The sequence below is a fragment of the Panthera uncia genome (assembly GCF_023721935.1).
Source record: "Panthera uncia isolate 11264 chromosome A3 unlocalized genomic scaffold, Puncia_PCG_1.0 HiC_scaffold_12, whole genome shotgun sequence".
In the NCBI taxonomy this organism is placed as follows: domain Eukaryota; kingdom Metazoa; phylum Chordata; class Mammalia; order Carnivora; family Felidae; genus Panthera; species Panthera uncia.
In genome coordinates this window covers 38850143-38869971 of record NW_026057579.1, presented here as the reverse complement: position 1 = coordinate 38869971, position 19829 = coordinate 38850143, and the positions used below count along the sequence as shown (strand labels likewise).

The following is a 19829-nucleotide window of genomic DNA, read 5'->3' as shown; positions in this document are numbered from 1 at the left end:
TGCCCTGCCCACTTCCTGCTCTCATCCTGCCCACTTCCTGCCCATGCCCTGCCCACTTCCTGCTCTCATCCTACCCACTTCCTGCCCGTGCCCTGCCCACTTCCTGCTCTCATCCTACCCACTTCCTGCCCATGCCCACCCTCACCCTACCCACTTCCTGCTCTCATCATACCCACTTCCTGCCTATTTCCTGCTCTCATCCTGCCCACTTCCTTCCCATGCCCTGCCCACGTCCTACCCGTGCCCTGCCCAGCTGGGTGCAGGGAGGGAGCCTGTGCGCCACGAGCAAGGGCAGCTCTGGAAGGAACCCTCATGTGGCGTCCTCTCCACGTACCTGGAGACCCAAAGTACCTGAGGGTGACTTCTTGTGTTTTCACCTGCCCGGCGGCATTTTTCGCCATGCACTGGTAAATCCCCTGGTCTGTCTCCTGTGTGTTTTGGATCATCAGGGTTCCGTCGTCCAGCAAGTTGAGGCGGGAATCTGTGTTCATGCTCAGCTCGTTGCTGCAAAGACACAAACCCGGCACGCTCAGACTCGGAAAGCTCCAGGAGGCCCAGTCCACACCGGAAGACACCTGAGCACGTGGGGAGGCAGAGACGCCATGCCTGGCCTTTCCAGGACACTTTCCCACCCCCGACAGTGTCCCACATCATTACCATGTCTGGGACAGGGGCCGGCCTAGTGCATCACTAATTCCTGGTTACTTTTACTATTCAGTTTCAGTTTACAAAGATTTTAAAGTTTGAGCAACTGGGTGGCGTGGTTGTACAGGGGTCCCACTCTGTCCCGATTTTGGTTCAGGTCATGATCTCAGTCTGTGGGACTGAGCCTCTAGTCAGGCTCTGTGCTGACAGCATGGAGCCTGCCTGGGATTCTCTCTCCTTCTCTCTGCTCCTCCCCAACACTCCCTCCCTGTGTCTCTCTCTCTCTCTCTCTCTCTCTCTCTCTCAAATAAAAATAAATAAAATAAAACAAAAAATATTTTTAAGTTTCAAAGCGGTCCTCTTTCCAAAGGGAAACAATGAAAATAGTGGGAAAAATTCAAAAGAAACATTTTCCTTGGTTTCTGACAAACTGACTCAAGAAAATGGGACAGAAACATTTGCTATTATTAAAGCAAATGATTACATACACTGACCGACAAAACCATCATTGTTGTGAGCATTTCCCTATGGACGCCACTCAGAAACCTACAGGCTCTCGGCTGAAGACCCGGCCAGGTGTGAGAACCCCCTTCCCCTCCCGGCTCACACACCTCTCTACCTGCACCAACCCACCGAAAGTGACATCCGTCCTCATCCACGGGGTTTTCTGGATGGAAGCAACAGTCTCCCCAGGTTCCAAACGTAAGAGACTCACTGATCTGGCCCAGCTCCCTTCCATAAACACGGTGAGCCAGCAAGTCGGGAAGGCAGGCCCACCGGTGAGGTGGACTAACAGGGGAGGCAGGTCAGCAGGGGAGGCGGACCCACAGGAGAGGCTGGCGGGTGGAGGCAGAGCCCAGCACCAGACGACGGGCCTGGGGTTAATGGAAAAGGCTCAGCCGAATTCATGCCTTTCTACTTTTCAAATACACACGTACTCCTCCTGTATTAACTCAGGATTTTAAATCTTGACAACTCCAGAGACATCCAAGAGAACATCCTCTCTGAGGACCAGGCTGGCACTGCTCACATCCTGCACGGCGCTGGGCCCGGGTCATAAGGACAAACCCAGGTGTAGACGAGGCTCCCAAACTTCACAGGCAGGAAAGTGCTGCCCTTCCTGCACCTGACAGCTCTCTGATGCCAAGCTCCCCAGCTTCCTACGCATCTTCTCTGTGAACACGGCCCAGCACTGGGAGGGATGACGGCTGGGTGGGCGTCTGGGCTCGGTCACCAGAGGGTCCTCTGGCCCTGTTACGACCGAACGGCCAGCGAGCTCAGCTCAGAGTATAAATGCCCACAGCCAAGATCCACAGAAAAGCCTGTCCGTGTCCTCGTGAGAATGAACACAGAAGCAATGACAGGGGGTCTCACGCTAACAATCCGTTTTCAAGGAGTCGGTTCAGAATGCACGCTGGAAAGCGTTCCGTGTTAACACGAGGCCCCGGGAGCCACGTCCTCCGACACCTGTGCCCCCACACACCCCGAAATGCTTGTGGATGGAAGGGAGGACACTCGTTTCCTGAGGCCGATCAGATGTGCAAGGAACTAAGTACAAAAGTGCCCACTTGATGGGCGTCCCTGAAGACGCTGTCCCAGCAGGAAGGAGCCCTCCTCACCCAGGAGGACGGTTCCAGCTTCGAAGCCCCAGTGGCCACCTCCCCCCAGATCCGGCGGAGAACCAAGCCTCCCTCATGCCCCTCACCCCAGGCAGGGGGAGTAACGGACGGCCCCTTACAGCAGAAACGATGCAGAAACGTTCTCCTTTAGACCCTTCCCTCCACCGGAGAGGCCAAGAGTGTCGAGAGGCCCACAGGGTGGCAGCGTGGGCACATGCCCAGTGGTGCAGACGGGGCATCTGGGCGGACAGTGAGAATCACTTACTTGTTTCGCAGCCAGATGATCTCGGGTTTGGGGTTGCCTTCTGCTCTGCATGTGAAAAACACAGTGTTCCCCGAGGTGACATCTGCGTCCTGGGGCTCTGATGTGATCCGGGGCCTTTCTGTGCCAAGAAGGAAACGCATTTCTTCTTGGTTTTAAACACTCCCGTTAGAGTCAGCAAGAACCCAAACCAGATCTCAGGTTTAAGAGAAAATCCCAAGTGTTCAAACATCCATCCCAACCACAATGTTCCCATGAAGATGACAGACGGGCATCTCCTGGGAGACAGGCTGAGTTTTACCCAGCGTTTCTGACCCTCAGATAAACCCGGCGAGACCCCTGTGCACACAGCAAACTCCAGGAACAGCTGCTTTGGGTGAGTAAAGCAATAGAAAACAAAGCCTTTTAGCTAACGCACTCCTGAGAGCAGAAAGCTCTACTGTGCAAGGCAGGACAGTAGCGCGTCCTCGTCCTCTGTCCTCCCACGTGCGCGTCCCACTCCTATGGCCCTGGGACCAACGAGCTGCCTCCTCCAATCTGCTAAGGGGGGGGCTGCCCCATGTCCTCCTTCTCCACGAATACGGTGGCAGGAGGCAGACAAAACCCATGGCCCTCGAGCCGGGGTCCTGTTGGTTAAGTCAGAGGCGGCTGGGGAGCAGGGCCACCCAGGGCAGCTCTGGGACATCAACCGTGTGGTGCATGGTGGTCACACACACACACACACGCGTGTAGATGTCAGGGGTCAGCCTGGCACTCTCAGCTGCGGCCTCTGGCCTCTGGCCTCTGTCCCAGGAAAGAGCCTCGTCTGTGAGGCACACACAGCCCAGCAGTGCTGCCTGCGTGCGGCATGGCTCCTGCCGGAGGACAGTCGCACAGGACGCACACATGTGAACAGGGCCTCTGACGCCGCACACTATTGAGGCCGGGCAGGTGCTCAGACGGGTGCACACGTGTAAGGACAGTTAACAAAGGAGTGCAGACGCTGGCTGGTTACTCACGAAAGCTGCTGATTTCTAGTTTCGTTACATGTATTTTCAACACTAAAAAAACGATGATGCTTTAGAGAAATGGACTTCAGCACCCCAAAACAGGGCTGCAATTAAAAGGCTCAGCCGCACCAGTCCTTGGGCACTGCAGGACTCTGCCCCGCCGTCGGAGTTTGGCCCTTCTGGCGGTCTGTGTCTCGGGGCCGTGGCCGGAGGCCCAGCCCAGTGCGCAGAGGCAGCCGACAGCTGCAGCCCGTGTGCACGGGGGCGGGAGGGATGGGGAGGCAGGGACAGTGTGACCCAGTTTGCTAATTTTGCAGGGGAGCCTGAAAACAAAAGCCAAGAAACCCCACAGGCACCGAGAGATGCTGTGTGCAGACCAGGGCTTTGCCAAGGAGCGTCCCTGTCAGTCCTACAAGGATCTGATGCAGGGACGCCGTCCCTGCAGGTGGGCAGGGCCGTGCGTACCACACCCCCTGGGTGCCAGCACGGGGCTCTGGGTCTCCCTCGGCCCCAGGCCGCACTCACCACAGTCCAGCTCTTCAGGGGTGATCGTGGCCACCGAGCGCCCCTGGATACGTCGCGGGTATTCACAGGTGGCGGCCGCCTGTGCGTTGCCAGACTTGGCGTAGGTTTTCAGCAAATCTGCCAGCCACAGGATTTCACAGTCGCAGTGCAGCGCGTTGGAGTCCAGTCTCCTGGGACAGGGAAGACGGTGAGACGTGGGGACGAGCCCACCCCGGACGACCTGGACGCGTGAGCCTGTGCGGGGCCTGCCGGACACAGGCCGGCGAGGAGCGTCCAGGCCGCTGGCCAGGTCCCCTCTCCGGGGACCCCGCCTGCCTGCCCGGCCCTAAGCATGCTCTTCTGGCGACCTCCCTGCTCCCTCAACACCAAGTGCCCCTCCACCTTCGCCAGAACGCCATCTGACTTTGGCTCGTTTCTTTGTCCAGAAGGAATCCTAACTAGCGAGGGAGGCGGTCTTATTTCACCTTATTTCGCTCTGGACCTGGGCTCATTAGCATGATCTTCCCCTTTTCCTGATGTCTAGCTCCTTACGCTCAGTGGCTCCTTATGCTCGGTGACGGCCAACCGCAGAGCGGCGGCCCTCCTGACCGCGGAGGAAAACAGAAGGGCGTCAAGCAACGTTCTCGGCCAGCACTAACATCCCTTCCTTCTATTAAAACACACCACCCGGTACAAGAAGTGCGTTTAGAGGCCTTAGAAACCGGGGGACCAGTTTACTTAATGCCCAGCTCTGCAAACACCCAAGGGCTGGGGACAGGACACAGAGTCCTACACGGACGTGGCTCCACCACCAAAATCTGCAACATGGAATTAAAAATTAATCTGAAGAATGTGAAACTGATTTTAAAACATGTCTTGTTTGCCTCTGAAGGGGTCAACCTGCTGGCACATCCCCGGAGTCCCGGGGGCTCTCGGCTGTGCCCACCGGGAGGGTTGACTGTGCCCTCCGGGCGTCCCTGTGCTTTTCTGCATGTGACATACCCCGCAGCCCCTGCCACAGGACCCAGCTCAGGACCCAGCTCAGGACCCAGCTCAGGACCCGGCCAATGGCAGGGAATCGGCTTCTGTAAAGACACACTTACAGTCTCTTCATAGATTCCAAGTGACTGAATGTTCCTGGAACCAAATGTGTGATTCGGTTGTTATGTAAAAATCTGTTGAAAGAGAGAAAACCACAACCAACTTTTAAAAACGCTTCTTACACGTGTAGAAAAGAGTACAAGCAGTCAAGTAAGTGAGTTGTAAACAATACCTCAGCGACTGCGTTTATGTAATACAAATGAACTTGAGAACAATATTTAGTTCAGAAAATAATTCGATTTTTTTTTCTATTTTATCACCATCTCCAAATAAAGAGAAAATTGTAAGTCCCGCTTCTGAACTGTTAGACAAGGAACAGAGATGTGCTCAGGTGTCTGGACAGGCAGTGGCCCCCTTTCCATCACAGAACCTGACGGCACGCCGGCCCCCGGGGACCAGCGGGAAGACAGGAGGGCAAGACGAAATCAACTTACAGCCTTTCCAGCTTCGGCAAATGTTGGAATGACTCTGGGTCCAAAGTTTCTATCTGATTAAAGTGCAGGTATCTAGACAAGTTTTTAAACAAAAGGAAAAAGAGAAAGGAAACATTTTAAACAATTTTACTTTTGCTGATCTAGATTATCTGCTCAAAAAAATGGTTCCTAAGTCATTTCAAATTCGTATGTCAATAGGTAACTCTCTAGATTTCCTACATTGTGCAGAAAACACATGAAGTAATCACGTAGTAAGATTAAATACAATTAAAAACTGGGCACAGACTGTAAGACGGACAGCAGGGACTCTGACCAAGTCCCCTTCAGGCCTGGGGCCTGGCTGCTTAGCCCGGGGACCTGCTTGCAAAGCACACGGACCTTCGCAGGAAAAAAGCCAAAATATTCTCAATTGCAGCACATATGTAAGCAGGTGCACGCCGTCATTCAAACCTTCTAGTCTATATGTGAATTTAGGGGAGGACACGCGTATACGTTAATGTGGGGGGTGAGCATACTGTCGGCTCTGGAAAGAACTACAGGAAAAATAACACAGCCCCAGGCTTAGTAAGATAATGTGCTAATTACACAGAATATCCAGCATTTATATTTCATTCACTATGTCCCCTTAACTTTCCATAATTTACACATTTTTTTACCACAACTAATTTCTCCTCATTTTCCTCAATTACTGCTTCTCACTTTGGAAATTAGTGTTTTTCCCCTTAAGAAGACCAGAAGAGGTCTTAGGACAGGGTGCTCCTGCCGCAAGCCCCCCACCCACACGAGGAGGAGGGGGGTCCCCGCCTTCACACAGGCTGACTCTGGGAGGGGACGCTGGGCCAGCAGCTACAGGCTTCACCCCAAACCCAAACGCCAGAAAGCACTCTAGAAACGCACCCAGATCACTCGGAGACCTCCACTAACTCTGAAATTACCGTAACTTGGGTCACCAGAGTTCAGTTGTCCTCCCTTGCCCTCTGTTCCTGTCCTTGGCTCCCTGGGAGGGTGCACGGTGTCTCCCACCCCCCGCCAAGTCTCAGGTCATTGCCAGATCCACCTCCCGTGCCTCCGTGACACCCGAGGACAGGTCCCTGCCCATCGCCCCGCACACCAGGGTGGGAAGCCCACAAGCAGGGAACAGAGGGGACACAGGGAGAAAATCCACAGTCAGCGGCCATCACAGGAGGCTCCTGGAGGGGACCCCCATCGGCAAGGAGGGGGAGTCCTGGGGGAGGCCCCCAGGGAGGAGGTGGAGGAGGCAGGAGACTCCCCGGGGCTCCGGGCAGCCTGGGGCCACCCCCCTCCCATGGCCCCAAGACGGCCGTGAGCCCCAACTCCATCTACGCTCTCTGTGTCTGGCCACACACGTTCACCACACACGTTGCGGGCCTCCCAGAAACCCCCTGGGCAGAAGCTCGGCAGACTCCGGCGGCCCCGGGCTTATCCCAGGGGTATGGAGGGGCTCCTGGCATGGGGACAGGACCCCAGACCGCAGCCCGGGCACACCCACCAGAACAGCCCCGTCTCCTCCCACAGAGTCCTCCCCGTGGCGGGGGGCCTGGTCCCACGTGTCTCTGGGTCTGTCACACTCTCGCCGACCTTCAGGGCATGAAGTCCCGGTGGCAGGGACTCTAACTCCCTAACCGGGGGTTTCGAAGACATCCGGACCCAGGATCCGCTGTCTCCAGCCCGTTGGTTAGAGACCCTGCTTGGGGCTCCTGGTCCAGTAAGCCTCACTTTCCCCAGACTTTGCCCCTTTCTTCCTGGAAAGTAGCTGGCCTCCCCCCCCCCCCCCCCCCGTCAGGGTGAGCTCCACGTGCTTTAACTTTCCAGCACGTTTAAATCAGACGCGATTTTCTAGCTGTCGGCTACGATGATCTCACTGCCCCGTCCCGGGGGGAAGTGTGTCCCTTCGTAAACTCTCCTCCACCTGGACGTTTTCCAGACACTTCCGTGTGTTTCTGCAAAGCTCTGAACTTTTTGTCCCTTTCTCTCTGAAGCGAAGATTACACAAACACTTCCGTACGACCCCTTCCCTCCCTGACATCACAAGCCACGCGCAGTGAGCTGAGGAATGCAGGTCCCTCCCGAATCAAAAGGGCCTCGACACACGAGCACCGTGTGTGCCCTGAGGCACTGTTTTCGGGGTGCCCGCACCCCAGTCCTGCCGGGGGTCCCCACGCAGGCTCTACGCCCGGCCGGCCGAGGAGACACGCACATGCGCGGGCGGCCGTGGGCAGACCCCCCGTTACAGCGACCGGCCCCGTCCGGCTGTGCGACTAAACTGCGGGCAGTTCTGGAACCCTCCAAGTTGTTCCAGCTCCACAGCTGAAAAGTCAAACAAACAAACCAGAAAGAGACTCCCGTTGCCGGGAATTCTACTTAGAAATGAACGTGCTGACTTCACAGCAACGGAGGACTTCTCGTGCGGCCACGGAAACGACATCCACACACGCTAACTAGAACCACGTGAAAAAGTTTATTTTCTCCGAAATCATGACGTCATAAACGAAGGAAGCTGCAGGTGCGCAGAGTCACAAAAGGAGCCAGCGGGCGATAAAAACCACCTGCTGGCCCCGCGGCGCCCCGGGTGCCTCTCCCCGAAGGCCCTTCACTTGTGTGCGAGCCTGTCCCTTAACTCGGGAGCACCATGAAGACAGGGGCCACTGGCTCTCACTGATCTCTGTATCACGGGGGCTCAGCACCGGGCTGCTCTTGGGCAGAAACCAGTGCCGTCCGGGACCGGGTGGGTGGGGGTCAGACAGACAGAGGAGTAACGAGTCAACCACTGCTTTTCCGATCGGCATGCACACACGCCCTACGCCCCGTTAGTACAGACATGCATCGTGCAGACAGCAAACTTAGTTCATCTTCCCTACGAGAGGCAAGAGGGCAGGTGACATCCAAGGCAGTCAGGCGCAGGAGAGGGACACTTACAGTTGTTCTAGAGAGGCAAGTCCCTTAAACGCTTGCCTGTCAATTGACTGGATCTCATTCTTGTACAAATAGCTGAAACAAGAAACGAGGGGAGGATTAGCACACACACGAGACACCGTAACTCCAGGTGGAAAGAAGACTTACGTTGACACAGGGAGAGGGTTTTAAAATTAACGACTGTATTAGAATACGGACAACACATTTACACGGCAGCGTGGTTACCCTCCTAGAGGGCCCCCTGCCCGTCCCCAGAGGAAAGTGTCCACACACGGGACGCCGTTGACCACTGCTCTGTCTTCAGACCAGTCCCTGGTTCTGGGAGCATGGCTTGCGACTCGTTCCCAGTACACTCGCTTCAAAGCTCGAAGGGAATAAAACCATTTCCCCACAAACATGTAGTATGCGTTGATCATAAGACGCTGTAACTGTGCCATTTTGAGAGACCGGGAAACGATTTGGGGAGCGGACAGTTCGCACCCTGCATGTGCCCTGCAGACCTCCCCCACCAGGGTCCCCTGCTGGCATGTCAGAAGAGTCACAGAATTGGCTCACTGCCTGTTTTGAGATGGTCTGCAAGCTAAGAATGGGTTTTACATTTTTAACTGATTGAAAATTTCAGAAGAACATTAACACCTCACGACACAGGAAAAGTATATAAAGTGTGAATTTCAGAGTCCGTAAGGACACGGGACACACCCCGGTTTTGTTAGCCTACGGCTGGTGGGGGGCCACACGGCAGAGGCGGGGAGCCACCACAGACACGGGATGGCCCTTCGCAGAGTCCGCCACATCCTGAACGGACCTGCCAGGGGTGAGGACCGTCCCCAAAGGGCCCCGGTTCTGAGGACATGACTGGCCCCCGGTACCGTCCTCATGAGCCCTGAAGCGCCATGGAGAATACGAGGTGATCTCAGCATCAGACGAAGAGGCTGGCGCCCTGGGTGCCTCTGCCTGCTGTGGACGCCCAGCGACCGGTCAGCACACACAGGCGCCAGCCTGGGACCGCGGTAAGGCCCTCCCTGCACATTGGTTACCTGGGGGCTAGGCTTTCGCCCTTTCGTCCCCCCAAGAACATGTTTGTCCTAACGCCTGTGACACTGTGTACTTCATCTGCAAAGGACCGTGCGTCTTACTGCACTGGGTTTCGTGGTTTTTGGTGCAGGGCTACCTCGAACCATCCAGCTAAGCGGCTCCCACTTCTCCGTCTGGGCAAATGTGCCGAGGCGACCCCAGAGACCAGGCAGAGCTCGCCCACCCGTGCAGAGCCCAGCGCCCGCCACAGAGGCCTGGCCAGCGGCCACTCTGTCAACCTCCACTCACTAGCTGTGTGGTCGTGAACGAGCTGGTAACCTTCCTCCGCCTCAGTTTCTTCCGATGTAAATGGACACCACAGCACTTCAGGATCACTGGGAGTGAACAGATACACGGGAAGCCGACAGAAGACGGCCTCACCCGCGGCCACTACGGTCCTGGCAGGCGCTACGCCCCCTTCTACTTCCGGACGGGGGTTTCTGGGCTCATTTCTTCAAAAGAAGGCGAAAACAAGCCCCCGGTGCTGGGTCACTTTGCAAGGACTGAACCGAACTACTGTGGACGAGTGTGCGTCTGTGAGGACACGTGGGCTCCACGGGAGTAAGTGGGTGCTGGTCGCCTCCAGTAACGGGCCGCGTACAGATGAGCCCACACAGAGTCAGAGTCGCCTGGAGCAGGAGTTCTTGCCCAGCTTCATCCGGAAATACCAGTGAGGGGAGGTCTAGGCCTTACACAGGCAACTAATACTCAACGTCTGAAACCACTGCCTACGTGTAAAGGCGGAAATAACCAGTTAACTTCAGAACAGCTCCCCGGTACTGAAATTGCACAGCGTCCTCAGCGGTGCCTGCGGGAGCGCACTCTCCTGCCCAGGAGGGGATCAGATGGGCAGGTGGGGTCCCTCCTCACCAGGGACCCTGCCCCAAGCCCTCTCCAGTGACTGGGGCGCCTTCCGCCAGGCCAGCCACAGAGGGGGGCGAGGCTGGAGAGCAGGTGCCTTGATGGGGAGTGAGCCAGCAGACGGGGCTCCTGAAGTGTTACTTTAAAATATCCTTGTAAGTGAGAACCAAAGTGTCCCCCAAACTGTAACACTAAATACGTCTGCAGAGTGAATGATAACTTGCTCCTAATTAATTCAATCCCAAAGCACAATAGTACAAAATAAAAAATAAAAGTAACACATATGCACACACACACTACGGATGCTGGCCATCAGCTAACTGAACCTACTTTTGTCAGAAACCAAAACCTTCCTTCTGGAACTTGCATAGCACTTAAAATAAATAAATACATAACAGAAGGCCTTTCCCTCATTTTTAAAATGAGCGACAAGGCTTAATAATGTTCATACATTATTCTAGTCTATTCTGTCCTGTCCTGTTCTAAAAAGCAACACACTACGCCAACTGTGATGGAAAATATTTATACCTAACACTTTCGTTTACCTTCACTGAGGAATATGTATTTCTGTAAGCAGAGTTAATGTGATCGCTGCAGTGACGTTATCCAAAATCAAACAGGCTTCCAAATACACATCAACACCAATAATGTGACTTTGTTTTAAAAAATCAACATGACTTCTAGATGTTTAGGTTCAGTTATGATATAAATTTCCAAAAAAAGTCAGTGATACAAATCCCTCATTAAAATAGTTCTACCCTGGGGCTCCTGGGGGGCTCAGTTGGTTAAACGTCTGACTTTGGCTCAGGTCATAATATGGCAGACAGGGAGTTTGAGCCCTGCGTCGGGCTCTGTGCTGACAGCTCAGAGCCTGGAGCCTACTTTGGATTCTGTGTCTCCCTCGCTCTCTGCCCCTCCCCCACTCACTCTCTGTCTCTCAAAAGTGAATAAACATTGAAAAAAAGAAAAAAAAAACGAAGACAGAAAGAGGGACGCCTGGGTGGCTCAGTCAGTTGAGCGTCCCACTTCAGCTCAGGTCACGATCTCGAGGTCCGTGGGTTCAAGCCCTGCGTCGGGCTCTGTGCTGACAGCTCGGAGCCTGGAGCCCGCTTCGGATTCTGTGCCCCCCTCTCTCTCTCTGCTCCTCCCTCCCTTGCACTCTGTCTCTGTCTCTCAAAAATGAATAAACGTTAAAAAACATTTTTTTTAATGCTTCTATCTGGAAATGCCATCTAAGTCTTAAAAGTAAGAATAACACGTACACGACACGTACTTTTCTCTACAACCAGGAATGCGACTGGAATGTGTCTTTAATGCCTTCCGGTCTTAAATTAAGTGCCTGCAACGTAGCAGGCCTGCACCTGACAGTCAGGCCACTTTCTAACCTGCAAACTGGCTTCAACAGGCAAATGTTTTAAATTCTAATAAATAAGTTACCGAAAGTCAACTCTGAAAAGTAAACTACAATTTTACTGCAGAAAACTAAGAGGTGCAATCACTTGAAGGAAGCTGGGGAAAATTAGCCAAAAGTAGTGACATTCCAGTGCGATTTGTCATCTGCTTCCCACACTTGCCCACAGCTGGACAGGCAGCTTGAGACTGCCCTCCAAGCTTCTCTCTCACAGACCACCTGTCAGCCATTCACGCTGGCGAGGGACCACGAGTCACGGACAAGCAGAGTTACTGTTCCCACGGACTCTGCAGGGCTGTGACTCTTAACCTCACTCGCGGACTTTACTCACCGAGCCTCATGCAACACAGCACTTCATACTGACAAGAACTCATTTTAAAAATCCCACCCGAAAATTCACTACCTTCTGAAAATACAGCCTAAGAGATGGGTGTATCTGCAATAATTCGCAAGCAGCATAACATTTCGCTCAAGATTAGTCTGTATACCGACAACGTAAGCTTTCCGAAGGGTAAAGAACGGATGGTGAACTTACAGATATTTTAAATTCTCCAAGTCTTCAAATGATCCGCTGGGTATGCTCTTGATCTGATTGTTGTTGAGAAGCCTATGAAACCAAAGTTCAGGAAGAAGTAAAACACCACCACTGCACTGTGCTGTGGGAAACGTTCCTTCCGCTCGCAAAGGGTCATAGCAGGACTCCGCTGCGGAGCTCAGCGCCTACACTGGCTTGACTGCTTGTGTCCATGACAAACAGCATTTCAGTTTTGCCCTCTGATTATGAGTTTCCTCAGTGCATGGGCATCCCTGTCACGGCACGCCATTCCCGCCCCCCGGGCACACAGACCAAGATCCCCTCTGATGGAAAGGGTATCTGTCTGTCCTACTGACTGTCACATTGTCCACCTCAGCCGACTGGAAGGCCAGTGTGGACGTGCAGGGTGGTCCCACCAGAGGGAGGGGTTGGCCGCCCCCCCAGGCTCCCATCCTGGGCCCAGCTAGTTCGGGAGAAGCACCTTCCCCTCCACCTTGTGAGGGGGGCATGTGAATAGGGCAGGTGAAGGGGTCTGGCCCAGCCAGGGGCTGAGTCATTCATAGGAAGAGAAAGTGCCCGTGGCCAAGGGCTGGGTCACACCCATTTATGAGGGACCCACACAGGTCACGGATGTCAGACAAGACAGCATGGGCGCCGAGCACGGACCCACAGGCCTGGCGTCTCAATGCACATGTTCTCCTCTAGGGCCCCGTGTCCACTCTCCCGATCCACACCCCCGACCATGGATCATCGGGGCTGACCGCTGTGGTTGAGCTCCACCCGCAGGTGAAAGCTGAGATGATTTCTACACTTTTTCCCATGGGGTCCCAACAGAGCGTTCGGACTTACAACGTATTCAAGTTTCTCAGCCTCCTGAATGCCCCGGGCTGGATCTCCCGGATTCTGTTAAAGCGCAGATCCCTGAAAACAAACAAGAGATGTGTTTAGACACAGAAGTGCACAGTCACCGCTAGTGATGCCATCATCTCACCCAGACTCAACACCGCGACGAGGCACCTCAGGAATTAAACCTTGCAGCCCAGCTCCTTCCTTGGGCCAAGTGCCTCCTCTCTGAGGCTCAACGAATCAGTGAGTATTTATCTGAACGAGAGTGGCGCTTTCCCAGGACACAAGTTGGTTTAAACAACGATCCTGGAGAGACAAACACTTTTCTAACTAACCAGACACCCACCTCCTGCCACCCGCTGGAAAACCTAACGTCACCAGGTCCTCCCAAACCAGAGCGGGACTGCCCTGCACGGACTCAACAGGAGTCGCTGGCCATGGGAGGGTCCAGAGCTGCAGCACCGCCTTCCGACAATTTCCGGAGCTGGAGTGCGGTGGTTTATCCGCCAAGCGCCTTCAGTGTTCTCTCGGTGAGAAGTAGAGAGTGAAACTGAGAAGCTCATCGTGAGCTGGGAGATCCATCCACCCTGCGCGTGGATCCGAACTCAGTACTCCCCCTACGTCTTCTCAACAGTCAGACAGTGGATCCGAACTCAGTACTCCCTCTATGTCTTCTCAGCACACAGACAGTGGATCCGAACTCAGTACTCCCCCTACGTCTTCTCAGCACTCAGACAGTGGATCCGAACTCAGTACTCCCCCTACGTCTTCTCAACACTCAGATGTGTGTTGGGAGAGCAGTTACTGACTTTTCAGGGACAGAGGGATGACCTGGGCAGCCCAGGTGAGACCAGAGGGCAGGACCATGGCGCCCAGGGCTGGAGCTGTCTGTTGCCGGTGGCCCAGTGGGGGAGGCGCCGGGCAGCTGGTGGCGTGTGTGCTCCGTGGACCCGGGGAGGCGCTCGGCCCGGGGCCATGAGCTCGGGGGCAAAAGGCAAGCGGCCGGGTCCATTTTTACCCGCTCCCAGCCCCAATTAAAACCTATAAATTTAACGTGAATGAAAGGCACTGAGAAGCAAATGCAACACGACTTTCCTCCTCGAAGAGTCAGAAAAATCAAGATTCCTTGGGCACAGGCCCAACCCCTTGTGACTCGGTGCTGCTGGATTATCACGGGATGAGTTGGGGCCCTGCCATTAGCACCTTGAGGTCTGACTCCAGGGCCGCGGAACCGACCTTATTGGGAAACAGGGTCTTTACAGAGGCGACGAGGGTGGCCCCACTCCAGTATGACTCACGTCCTCAAAGAGGGAAATCTGGACAACGGGGACAGAGCCGTGTGAAGACGGCCGTCATCCTGCCACATGTCAACCATCACCCAGGTCCACCGCGAGCCGGCAGCTGGGACACAGAGCGGACCGCCCTGGAAGGAGCGTGACCCTTGGTCGTGGAAAGGCGCCTCCAGCTGGGAGCGTGTGGATTCCCGTCTGAGCTCCGTCCGTCTGTGCAGGCCGCCCCAGGAAACAGACACGGGGCTCCTGGGCAGCATGTGGTCCAACTCCGGAACGATGCTCCTCTCATGACGTGTACGGAGTTCTCACGTTCACGGACTTTTCAGGAATCGGATATTTGGGGCCAATTTAATAGTTGTAATGACTTACGGAATGGGTTCTGGTTTATGCTGCGATAAAAAACTTCTCAGGAAGCATGTAAGTGGCTAAAATGAAATCTGAGCACTTTGGAGTGAACAGTGGGGCACCTGCTTCCTCGCTCTGGGCGGGTTCTCGAGAAGGGGAGGCCCCGGGTGCCGGTCGCCACGGCCCTGACCGCCAGCCTGACCACCACCCCGTGTGCTCTCCGGATCCCGGTGTCCGCCCGCGTGCTCTCCGGGGAACGCGGCTGGCCCGAGCTGACCTGTTGCTTTGAAATACGGCAAGAATTCATCTACATCCACATTCAGAACACTGTACGTGGTTCCGGCACAAGGACACTGAGGCCAGGCCCTGCGGGGAGGGCAGGGAGGGAACGGGGGCCGGGGGGCGTCTCTGGGGCCGACTTCCCTGACTCCCCTCCACATCCCGGTGAAATGTGGGGCCGCGGTTAATGAGGACACCTGGCTGGTTACTGTTCAGTGTAAACACAGGTGATCTGGAAGATCCCTCCTCGCACAGAGCAAAGGCAGGGTTTCACAGGGTTCGGACAGATGACCCTGGACCAACACGGAGAACAGGTCCCCCCGGAATGGGGACTGCCGTGGGCAAACACTCCGGCGAACCGGTGGGGACGGCCGCAGACCACGAAGCCAGCCCTCAGGTTGGCAGAAGGACAAGGGCCAGAGCCATGCAGCTTTTGAGGCGGGCTCCCCTACGACGGCAGAGCAGGGCGGACAGTCACGAAAATGCCCAGGCACTGGGGGCAAACCGCTCAGGGACCCAGGACTGGACACCCTCACGACACGGTGACGCCCGCCCGCTCAGGTTGGGGGGAGGGAGCCCCACATGACACCCGCCGGCAGGTGTGAGGCCGGTACCAGGAGCCTTGGCCGGATGGACAGACAGAGGGGCCCCCACACAGCGGCCGCCGCGCACCCGGCTCTGAGTGCCCGAGCATGGCCGGTCCTAACAGAGGCCTAGGTCCGGGGAAGACCCGAACCAGATCTAGAGGACTCCGGGGGAAGTGGAGATCAGTGCACACAGATTACGTGTTGAAACATGAACATGTTTGTTATAGTTAATAAACTCAGTAAAATTACCCGGTTTCTAATTTTTTTTTTTTAACTTTTTTCAACATTTCTTTATTTTTGAGAGACAGAGCATGAGCAGGGGAGGGGCAGAGAGGGAGACACAGAATCTGAAGCAGGCTCCAGGCTCCGAGTTGTCAGCACAGAGCCCAACGCGGGGCTTGAACTCACGGACTGTGAGGCCATGGCCTGAGCCAAAGTCGGACGCTCAACCGACTGAGCCCCCCAGGTGCCCGTTTCTCTGTAATTTTTAAGGAAACTGCTAGAACATTTAAGCTTACACATGTGACCACATCTTATTGCACAGCCTATTTTCCGGCAGTCAGGCCAGCCACCCGTGCTCCCAGCAGACAGCTGGAGAAAAACCACATGCCCGTGCAGCCAGGGAGAGGGCACAGAGAGGCCCCCCCAACAGGAGCAGAGGCGTAAAAACAATAAAAGGAACTAAACTGAGATTCTGGAACTGGAAGTCGTAACTGCTAAAATGGGAAGTCCTTGCACAGACTTAATGACATCCTGAATACGGCAGAAAACGGGGCGAGCTTGCGGGCAGGACACCAGAAAGTGCACAGTGTGACGGAGAGAGGACTGTGTCTGTACCCTCGCACATGACGCACAGAGACTCTCGGTCAGCCTCCGAGCGGCACGGCAGGAGGAGCGACGGTCAGAGGCCGTGCAGCCCCAGCCCGGAGAGACAGGTGCAGGGAACCAAGATGCCATGGGCTGCAAATACAAACCCCAAATCCAAAGTCATAACTGCAAATCAGAGGCTGTGTTTCACCTGAATCGATTCCCGCTCTGTAGAAAGTCTCAGGAGGGACTTATTAATTAGGAACGGTGAGGATTCTCTTAAGCAATGTTCTTGGGGGGGGGTGTCCCCTGATCAGCAGCATCTCCTGGGAACTTGCCGGAACAGCAAATTCTGGGCCCCACCCCAAATCTACAGAATCAGAAAGTCTGGGGTGGAGCCTGGTAATTCTGAGTTTTTATAATCCCCCCAGGAGACGCACGGTGAAGTTTGAGAACACTGCTCTTTGGTAATGTTGGGGAGGCAGCTGTGTGTGCATGTGTGAGTGTGTGCACGTTTGCGAGTGTGTGCGGACACACAAGCGGCATCTGTACATGCACGCGTCTGTGCACACACATGTGCACACACACGCATACGTACACACATGCACACACGTACACATGCACACATATACATGCACCCCGTGCATGTGCACGCGCACATACACGCATGTGCACATGCGTGTATCCATATGCACACACGTGTGCACGCACACATGCACAGTGGGTCTCTGCTCGTCCCCTCTGCTCGTCCTCCACGTCTGATCCTTTAACCCATTTGTGGTTGTTGACATAAAACTTATGTTAAATGTAAGCCAATTAAAAAGTAGTTAGAGCCAAGCGTATACTAAATGCCCCCCCATTTTTTAACTTGAAATAATATCTACACATGCCCAAGGAGACAAAATGTCTAACCCCACAGAATAGGACCATGGAAGGTCACTCCTGCCCTACACTGCACACTTAGCTATAGCTCAGTTATTTTACAAGTAGAATTTCTATTTTTACAATCATTGTTAAGTACTTCCACAAATAATCCTAACAGGAAGCAAAAGTCCTAAACCTTAAAAATTAAACGCCACTCGGCACACGATCACAGGACGGCAGGAGACCATGTCTGTGGAAAGTGCTCCCGAGACCATAAAGCCCTTTGTAGACGTCCACGGAGACCATCACTCATGGTTCTGACAGATTTCCCAGACTCATCCGCTGAACGCACTAAGTACTCATTAGGCGCCAGTCTCTGAATTAAGCAGTCCCCACGGTAGAGAGTCTCAGGGTGATGCAAGGGAGCCTCTCACGGGCTCCTAGAAACTAGGAGTTCGGGGCAAGATCATGGACAGCACCACGGTCCACGTCCACCGTGTCTGCCACGGACAAGTTAGGGCCTGGGAATGGTGAGTGGTTTTAGGAAGGAGGAGAATTCGCGACAGGTTAGAAGAAATCCCTGCATTTGGCAAACAAAGATTCAGAGGCAGGAAGGTCTGGCAAGGTGCCCCAAGTCGCTCAGTCGCAAGCAGCAGGGCTAGAGGTGAACTCCGAATCCGCTCAGGGTTCTGATCTGTGCCGCCAACGCTCCCGCCCCCCTCTGAGAAGGTGGAGGGGTTCACAGGATGCCCCCGCCCCACGGCACCCGCGTTCAGGAGCTCCTCAAAAGTAATGCAAAGTGCTGCCCCCTCCGGCCTCCTCGGGGAAGTGCAGGGCCGCAGAAGCCCCCTCGGTGGCAGAAGGGCCTGGAACAGCCCTGGAAATCAGTGCAATTTTGTAAGCCAGACCCTCAAAACCAGAAGTCCATTTACACTTTATAGGAAAAAGGCTAACCAAGTCTAAGTTCACAAGTGCCAAGGGCTAGGTGATTTGTTTTAATGTTTCCATTACTGCAAACTACTGATGAAGCAAAGCCCAGCAGAAAAAAACAGAAATCAGAAACTGAGCACCTAGAGGGCACGGCACACGGAGCCTACCCCAGAGCCTACACCCAGCCCACCCCAACCCGCTCAGATGCTCCGTGAACCTACAGTTGAGCAAAACCACCTCACACACAGCACAGAACAGACTGCTGAACAGCTCCTGTGATCTACTGAGCACCGTCCTGCAAGTGACACACAGGTGGCTGTGTGGGGGCAGGGTTATCCGCTGCGGACCCCTGTCCCGCATCAGAGGGGATCCTACCCAGTACCGCCAGCCTGGGGAAAGGCCAAAATCCAAATCCCAAGTACAGTTTGTCCTGAGTGCGTACAGCTTTGGCACGATCATGAGTCGGAAAACTGTGTCGAGCCATCGTGAGTCTAGCTGCACCCCCAATTCGACTCAGAACTCTAAGTGCTGGACTCTCTCCCTGAGATGGGCAGTGTGGCCCCGGGAAGCCGGCCCCTCTGCTGCAAGGAGCCGTGGGACCCACCCACTGCTGCCTCCTGCGTCCCCAGGGAGGGGAGGGGCCGGCATCTGGATTGAGTGGGCCGTGACCCCGACCAACCCGACACAGCTATTGTTTTCGGAATCTAGCACTGCTTTTCTTTTCTTTTAAGTTTATTTATTTAGAGAACGGGAAGACATACAGAGAGAGAGAGCGAGAGCGGGAGAGAGAGAGCAGGCTCCGTGTGTCGGCATACAGCCAGATGCAGGGTTCCATCCCATGAACCACAAGATCATGACCTAGGCCGAGATCAAGAGTCAGGAGCTTAACGGACTGGGCCACCCAGGCGCCCCAGAAATCTAACATCTTACTTTAAAGATATCAGAGCACCTCACAGCCTGCTCTGTCTTCCCAAGACTGCTTTAAAAAAGAACGTCTGTAAATGACCTGGTGATAAGACACTTACTTACGGCCCTGCCTTGGTGCGAACGTCCCTGCCTGCGGGCACACGGAATTGTGGGTCTCCCACGCACTCCCCAAGGCACCGTGGACTTCACCTGTCCTCAAGAAAAGCACGTTTTCTTCCCCCACAAATCGCGGTTCCTCTCCAATTCCTGCAGTCTGACTGACACTCCACCCCCTGGACAGGTGAGCCAGAAGCTGACCGCCACATCTCCTTCACTTCCTGCCTCTGATGCACCACCAGGCCGTCTGTCCTTCCTGACGCCTCCGGCCCACGTGCCTGCCCCCATCCCTGCTGCAGAACCCCGGGCACACAGCGCGCCCTCTCCTGCGTGGGCATCCCACTAGCTCAGGAAAGCGGACCTGGCCTCCGGGACCAGACAGCACCCGCAGGAGCGCACGCCCCGTTAGTGGTTCCTGCAGCACCGTGAGGACAGGCGTTCTGAGCGTGCAGACGCGCACACAGAGTTGAGAACTTGCCCCGGGCTT

The 19829-nt window shown here is 54.9% G+C and overlaps 1 protein-coding gene across 1 annotated transcript in view; it reads right to left on the bottom strand.

Moving 5' to 3' along the window:
* The window catches only part of PXDN (peroxidasin), a gene marked incomplete at its 5' end in the record, with an annotated part of 42942 nt that extends 29632 nt beyond the window's left edge, over positions 1-13310 (bottom strand). The window contains 8 exons of the mRNA XM_049652017.1: positions 335-504; positions 2530-2647; positions 4041-4210; positions 5123-5194; positions 5555-5626; positions 8492-8563; positions 12370-12441; positions 13219-13310. Of these exons, the coding sequence (XP_049507974.1) occupies positions 335-504; positions 2530-2647; positions 4041-4210; positions 5123-5194; positions 5555-5626; positions 8492-8563; positions 12370-12441; positions 13219-13310 (838 nt within the window). The remainder of the gene's footprint in view (positions 1-334; positions 505-2529; positions 2648-4040; positions 4211-5122; positions 5195-5554; positions 5627-8491; positions 8564-12369; positions 12442-13218) is intronic.
* Between the last annotated feature and the right edge of the window lie 6519 nt (positions 13311-19829).